The sequence below is a fragment of the Cyprinodon variegatus genome, unplaced genomic scaffold (genome assembly GCF_000732505.1).
Source record: "Cyprinodon variegatus isolate N-32 unplaced genomic scaffold, C_variegatus-1.0 Scaffold111, whole genome shotgun sequence".
NCBI lineage: Eukaryota > Metazoa > Chordata > Actinopteri > Cyprinodontiformes > Cyprinodontidae > Cyprinodon > Cyprinodon variegatus.
The window spans coordinates 438,324-445,974 of NW_015150564.1; the positions used below are offsets into that span (position 1 = coordinate 438,324).

The 7,651-nt window shown below is 35.4% G+C and overlaps 2 protein-coding genes across 2 annotated transcripts in view; one reads left to right on the forward strand and one right to left on the reverse strand.

Moving 5' to 3' along the window:
• The window catches only part of LOC107084894 (neutrophil cytosol factor 2-like), a 10,885-nt gene extending 6,432 nt beyond the window's left edge, over window positions 1-4,453 (reverse strand). The window contains exons 1-6 of the mRNA XM_015374952.1: window positions 4,271-4,453; window positions 3,961-4,043; window positions 3,708-3,816; window positions 1,890-2,024; window positions 1,649-1,756; window positions 1,413-1,472 (exon numbers count right to left, since the gene is read on the reverse strand). Of these exons, the coding sequence (XP_015230438.1) occupies window positions 1,413-1,472; window positions 1,649-1,756; window positions 1,890-2,024; window positions 3,708-3,816; window positions 3,961-4,043; window positions 4,271-4,444 (669 nt within the window). The 5' untranslated portion in view covers window positions 4,445-4,453. The remainder of the gene's footprint in view (window positions 1-1,412; window positions 1,473-1,648; window positions 1,757-1,889; window positions 2,025-3,707; window positions 3,817-3,960; window positions 4,044-4,270) is intronic.
• A 996-nt stretch (window positions 4,454-5,449) lies between these two features.
• The window catches only part of garem1 (GRB2 associated regulator of MAPK1 subtype 1), a 12,250-nt gene continuing 10,048 nt past the window's right edge, over window positions 5,450-7,651 (forward strand). Inside the window, exons 1-2 of the mRNA XM_015374954.1 lie at window positions 5,450-5,807; window positions 6,242-6,382. Of these exons, the coding sequence (XP_015230440.1) occupies window positions 5,666-5,807; window positions 6,242-6,382 (283 nt within the window). The 5' untranslated portion in view covers window positions 5,450-5,665. The remainder of the gene's footprint in view (window positions 5,808-6,241; window positions 6,383-7,651) is intronic.

Here is a 7,651-nt window from a genome sequence, read left to right on the forward strand (position 1 = left end):
ATATGTTTCCAGTTGTTATTTTTTGCTGACAGTATTTGCTTTTAATTATTTTATTATAGTCTTTAAAATGTCAGAATTTGAACAAAACTTTACATTTTGGTCTGTTTTTTATCAAAATTATTTTAAACATTAGATGTTATGGTCAGTTAGTCAGGACTTGACTAGACTTTCAGAGTACTCCACCCCACCTCTGAAAGCTCTGACCAATGTGCAGGATGTGAGAATAAGAGGAAGCAATCATGGTCTCTTTTACTTATGGGTTGGTCATCAGTATTTCAAAATCACCAAATTTTTATGACATCTTTTCTATTTCTAGAAATGTGATTACTTGGAATCAAGAAGATTCCAAGAAGACTGTAATTTACTATGACTCAGTGAAGCCTTGAGTAATGAAGCAACAACCCTCTCTGTATGGCTGCTCACTGTCACACAACTAGAAAAACCTTTTTTTTTTTTTTTATAATTTTTCCCATGTTTTCCTTAAAATGAAAGTAATTGCAATACGCTAAGAGTAGCAGGCTAGTTACTAAAGCAGCTATAGCTGCTATCTAGACCAATAGGAAATTTGAAAAGCAATTTTCTAATTGCAAATTTTAAGTTTAATTAATAAAGGTGAATTGCAAACTGCATTAAGTAATGCATTATTAGATAGTGGATTTTTAAAATGCATTTTCGAATCCTATCCCTAAATAAAAAAAAATTTAAAAAACAAAATTATCTCATTTCCATTTTCTTTGTCAACTTGCCTTTTCAAATCCTTCTTGAAATACCTTTTTCTTTATGCATTATCACTTCAATTTACCGTGACCCTTCTGATCCCAGAAGTGGACTTCGAAATTACATTTAATAATGTAGTAATAAATACAATTCACGATTCCTCTTTAAGAATTACATTTAAAATGTGCAATTAGAAAATGCTTTTCAAACTGGATTTCAGATTGCATGATTTAAATGTTAAACTTGAAATAGCTTGTTTTCTCTTTCAGTGACTAAAACCTCAATAGACCAATAACTAGATAAAATAACTTGCTTGGATATGTACTTCATTGGAAAGAGCAGAACTGTACATGGAAACTGTTGCTATATTTAGCTGTCATTTATTTTCCATTTTTTGTCTTAAAGCTTCAGCTGTGGTAAAGATGAATGTATCACTTCCTATTATGCTTGTTGCATGTTCTATAATCTGGAGATTGTGAATTGCTTTCCATGGGTTAACATAACCTTTAAGCACATGTTGGTGTTTGTGCAGTTGTGTGATTGAAACAGTAAGATTTTAAAGCAGTGAGAGTTTCACACCAGCCTCTGCCTGGTCTCCTCAATCATATTGAGCCAATCTTTACATTTTTTGTGAATACAAACCAGATTTATTAGACATAATTGGCTTCTAATTTTTATATGAACCCTTGTCTCACCTGCGGCTGCAACGGAGCGAACCCAGAAAACTCGTCTTGTGGAATAACAGAAGCAACAACCTGAGGATTTATTAAACAGCAGGGTTTAGATATCACTTTTGAACATAATAGAATTATTTTCTTTCAATTTAATGGCAACAGAGACCTTATTATTTTAACACAAGTTAATCAAACATAAATAAAAAAAAGCAGAAGTAGCTGACTTTTCTGTTTGTAACTCATCCATGTGATGATACCTTTGCTTTTCCCAGGTAGTCCTTCTTCTCCAGCTCTGCTACGTAGTGCTTGTTTGGTTTAAACAGTATTTTTGATGGGAACTCGACTAGTTTGAAAAGCTTTTGTTTCTGAAAATAAAGGAGAGCAATTGAAAATAGTCCACGAGCATCAGGAATATGCGGCTGCACATGCGGTCTAGTACATTTGAAAAGACTAAAGACGAGTAGTTTGTGACTGTAACAGTGATAACTGTGGACTGACCAGAGTCGCCTGCAGAGCTTTGTCGATGATACTGAGCTTGGCCTCTGTTTTGTAGTCCAGGGCCTTCGCCAGGTTTTCTTGGGCTTCTTCCCAGTTACCCAAATGAGCCTCAGCCAGAGCTATGTTGTGGAGAACCTGTGAAATCAAATATCAATGTCCGCCCACTAAGTCACTTGTCCCTTTTTTTTATAGTTTAAAGCTCTTTTTTGGGGAAGCATATCAGATCATTGGTTTCTAAAACCATCTTTATCAGCTTTTTTTTGTCACATTACTAACAATAAATGGACTTGTTTTGTATATTGATATTGGATAATATAGACCAACATGATTGACCAACATGAAGTTGTTAATCTTACAAATGACAGTTTGCCTCTTCCAGCTTAGTACATTATGACCGTCCTGTATTATAACCCCACTAATATTATATAGTATATATAATCCATATCCGAACTTCCCTGTATAATCTGTATCTGTAGCCTCTTACTATTACTCTCTGTTCATAGCCGATGCATACGTAGACTCTATGCACAAGTAAATAAATATGTATATCCTGCATAGCACTTTTGGATAGATGCAAACTATTTCGTTACCTTCTGACAATGTAATGACGATTAAGTCAAATTATTTTCTATTCTATTCTTCTTGTTAAAATAGCCTTAGCTCAGTCAGATTGGAAAGAATGTCTATGGACGGCTTTTTCATCCATCGCAACATATTTTGTTTTAGATTTTGGTTGGCATACACAGATATACTTTTATCTAATTAATTACATTATTACTGGTTTTTAGTTCCCTAAATGTGTCGACTGATTTTTCAACCTAAGCTCCCCAAAGGTTTATCAATGGCTTCTCATGTGCTTGTCTGGTTAATGGTCTTGCCAAACATGTGCATGTATGTGGATGGCCATGAATTCCAAAAAGAGAAACTGAGCAGAGCTGCTGCGATCATTACTCTGGGAAAGAGAGGAGAACCTTTTGGGATAAGATGGTGTTTAACTTCTAGGAACCATCATGGATTTTTGCTCTAGTTCTTTTACTTCTTTTCTTTCTCTCAGATGGAGGGATATCAGTCTCCTCTTCAACAGCTTTTCTATCTGCATAGGAAGGAGACTAAAGCTGGAAGGCTGTAGGTTTGTGGTATAGCCTCGACATCTTGGTGGTTTCTCTCTCTCTAGAATCTCAAACAGTGCAACAAGTCATCCGGTTGGATAAGCTGAATTTCCGTATAAATAGAATCCAGCTCAGAGGCAGATGATGATGCAAAGTGTTTCACAGCCTCGTCAGTCCCAAACTCCTCTATTATTCAGCATTAGTTGGCTCACAATTACCCAACAAGATGTCATCAGGAGGTTATCAGTAACGAAGGGAGGGTTTGCATCAATATTTGTTCCTCTCACATCATGTAATCAAGTTTAACATGCAACTCTATCATTTATCTTTAAGCACCCTTTTCATTTTTAGGATGATGACGGCTCCAAAAACACTGGAGCTCCTTATTCTAATCTTCAGGTTCTGAATTGGGGATTTGAAGCCCATTTTAAAAAGATTAATGATCCAAAGATTAATTACCAACCATTTTATAGCCTTTATTCTAGGTTTTAAATGACTATTTTCTTTTAACAAATACTTGGATATCTATTAATAAGTGTATAACTATACAGATTTTGATCATTAGGTTCAGAAACATCTAAGATTAAAAGAACTTTATATGTAGATTATAACTAGTTCTTGAATACTGGATGCCTGTCTTCTGGAAATAAGCTGGGCTCCAGTAATTTCTGTTTGACAAGAGTTGAGTTGCATCTAGAAAACTGCTTACCTCGCATGCATATAGGATGTATCTGAGCCCGAGTGCCTTGTAATCTATCAGCTGGTTGTTTCTGAGTGCTTTGAAAGCTCTCTGAAAATCAGCTGAGCTCTCCTCGTACCTTAAGACAAAGTGAGCAAGTCCATTAGACATGATAGTTGACAGCTAAATCTATAATTGGTGCTCAGCATTAAAAAAAACAAACTGTGCATAAATAAAACAGCAGGAAAGAGGGCCTTTCATTGAGAAAAGTTGAGTTACTTGCCTCTTTTTTTTGAAGAAGGTTATTCCTCTTTGAAAAAAGGCAACTGCCAAATGCTCATCCTTACGTATGCTGCAATCAAACGCCTGAGAAACAACAGAAAACACTATAACTTCCTCTATAAGAACAGAAGAATGGGGAACTACTTCTTCTTTCGGGGTGACTTGCACTTTCAGACACCAGTCTATGTGTTTGTTTCATCTCACAGGTGCACCAGCTGAATCTGGAGGATTTTACTGCCTCATGTGAGCAACGCTGTGAAAAAAAACGTGTTGTGCTGGAGAGAAATGGTCGACATTTCTAACAGACGTACCTTTTCTGCAGCATCCAGGTCTTGATTGAGAAGATGGAGGCAGCCGATGTCAAAACAAATTTTGGAGTTTGGTTGTTGAATGGACAGGAAGATGCTGAGAGCCTCTGACCAGTCCTGCTTGTCAGCACAGGTCACAGCCTCATCCCACTGCCGCAGAGTGTCCACGAAAGACATGTTCGCTGGCTGCAAGCACACTGAGACCGAATTAGGGAAGCTCTTTGATTTGTACCAGTGAGATCAGGAAGTGTGATGACATGTTAGTGTTGAGTATTTTCCTGCACCACAACTAGTCAAAGAATTGCTTCTATATTAAGAGCATTTATAAAAGGAGTTAAATCCAGAGCAAAATCAATATTATTTGGGTTCCTATGACAAATTTGATTGAAGACCCTTCCAACCACCACAGCAGCACCGAGTGCTGTTTTAAATTGTCCACATATTATTATTATTATTGCAAATGAATTTACTGAGAGAGTAATGTTGATATCAGTATGATATGTTAGGACAGTGTTCTTCTCTGGCAGTCATGTCCCGGGAACAGATACTGTCCCAGCAACATTGAAAAGAAATCCGAATGCATTATATATTTATTTGTTAATCTTATAAAGCTAATAATAATATGTTCTTCTGAGTAACAGATTTATTCGATTTTTATTTAAATTTCCTTTAGCTATATATGTATATATATATATATATATATATATATATATATATATATATATATATATATGGGATGTATATAAATATGTATATAAAAATACATATATATATATATATGTATGAGATGTATTCGCATGTTGACGCAGGATGAAGCTGCTACTTCAATGTCCCACTCAAGGTGATTAAACTCAGCGGGGCCCATGCTTTAAAAATCCATTATTCCCAAGTAGATCAGTAAATCTCCTTATCTTTTTAATTATACGCTACTGTGCCAAACTTTACTGCATAAAATACAACATCTGGTTTATACCTTTCAAAGTAAATCACTTGAAAACAACCAGAGGTCATATTTAAGAAAATACGCTTCGCTCCAGTGTGATAGAGAATATAATATAAATTTTTTAGATATTCTTATTGTATATAATTTTTTCAAACAGTAAAAACTATTTTCTTTCTTTAGATTTAAATAAGCCCTCATCTTATTCTGAAAGAGTAGATACTCTGTTCCGCTAGCCAGTCGTCAGCTAAACAAACATGGCTCTGCTACTTTTTCGGACAACGGACCTTTATGATACGTAGGCAAACAGAAAAAAGGGAAAACATGCAACAGATAAAACGCGAAATGTTAGTTGTTATATGACACTATATCGTAAGAAAGGCGGTATATTTGCTTTGTTTTTCCCACAGAGCCTCTCCGTAGCCGTGTTTACATGCAGCTAGCTCCACAGTTGGCTAATGGAAGCTAGCTGTAGCAAAATGGACCTTGGAACAATGTTGTACAACAATCTAAAAGATGTTACATGGAGCACCACATCCTTACCTTTAGACCAGCTGGTCAGTGCATATAAGCTGCCACAGATTGTCAGGCTGGATAACGGTGAGTAGCCTTGAGACTTTTCAAGCTATTATCTTTGCGCTTGTTAGCAACAAATTATTATGCTTTATACTTATTGCCAGACTTAGTTGTTTACAACCCATTTTTTTTTAGACATTTTTTGTTTAATTATTCTAAAATAGGCAGCTAGTTGACAGGTAACAATATAATAACACAGGATATTTATCTTAATGTGAAGGATACAATTGTTCTGCTGTATATTTATCCACATAATTAAAGCTAACTTGTGTTAAAGCTAGTTATTTCAGGAATAATGTTGATGGATTACACAAAATGCAACTTAGGCTTCTATTTTAACTTTGTTTCAGTACAGAAACCTTTTTTCTCAACAGGGCAATTTGAATCATATGAGTTTATTGTTTTTTTTAGGGGTAAGTTGTCTGCTCTGAAGATCTGTTACTTTTTAATTTGTGCAGGTCAGTTGGTGGAAGGGCTTCGAGACAATGACTACCTCTTGATTCATTCCTGCCGTCAGTGGACAACTATTACTGCTCACAGCCTGGAGGAGGGACACTACGTTATTGGGCCCAAAATAGAGATCCCTGTTCATTATGAAGGTAAGCTCCAACTAAATCCATGTTTGCATAATGGATCCATGTAGGTTAACTTATTCATATTAACAGTTTGTTATAAGGGTGTAAATCATATGCATCAACGATTTGACTATTTTCAATACTCAAGAAAACGCCACGATTTGATTAATTGGTTTTTTTTTTTTTTTAAGCCTTACAAATGTGAAATAAATCAATGAAAGCTGTAATATCGTTATAGTAACAGAAATTGCAAAGTTGTTCCTTGAGCAAATGGATAAAAAGAGACCGGAGGGAATCATGAATCCATACTCTTGCGGACGTGTCGATGCATTGGATCGTCGCCTGTTGGATCGATTCATCGATACAAACGATTGTTATCTACACCCCTAGTTTAGACCCACCAGAAACTATTTGGTCTTTATCTGCATCAATGTAATAACTTTTTTAGAGAAAAAAATGCTCTCACATACTTGAAATAGAAATGCAAAATTTTTCACTTTCTTTCTTTTACCCCATTATAATTTTGGTCTAAAATATCTTTGCAATTCAGTATCTTTGTCATCACTATCTATGCCCGATTTCAACATTAAGTCAATCCAAGTGAGCTTAAAACGCTTTAAAATGCAAACTAAAGACCTTCCTTTAAAAGTTGCTTTGTTTTACACACTGATAATTTGAGGACAGTGGTAATATGAAATTATTGTACAACTTCATTGTTATCGGTAACTAAGTACTTTTGAGAATTGTTGGACAAAATGTGTAAAGAAATGCTCAACTTGCATGTTTTAATTTCTGCTTAATGATTAGTAGTGTTGTGCTGATGCCATTTTTTTGGCCCCGATACCAGATACCTGGCTAATAATACTGTGCAGTATTGGCCGATACCGATGCTATCTGTCTGAAATTGATGTGTGCGTGTATATATGAAGAACTGCATACTACTTGGATGTAAAATAATCACCATCATGGTTTTTTCAGGTTGCTGCCTACCTTTGTGAAGCAGGAAAAAGACTAGGGATGCACGATATAATCGGCCCCCTATCGGTATCGGCCTTAAAACTGAATATCGGACATCGGCCACCCCTCAAATATTTAACCCGATATTTGATCAGCTTCTGAGTTTCTAAAGTTTAAAAAAAAAATAAAAAATACTACTTCTTCTTCTTCCTCAAAAACTTCTTTTTTACAGGCTTAAAAACTTCTAAAGGTGAGGGAAAAAATATTGATACATTAAAATATCACAATATCTTCATATGCTGATATATTGCCATTTAAAAACACCATATCAATCTC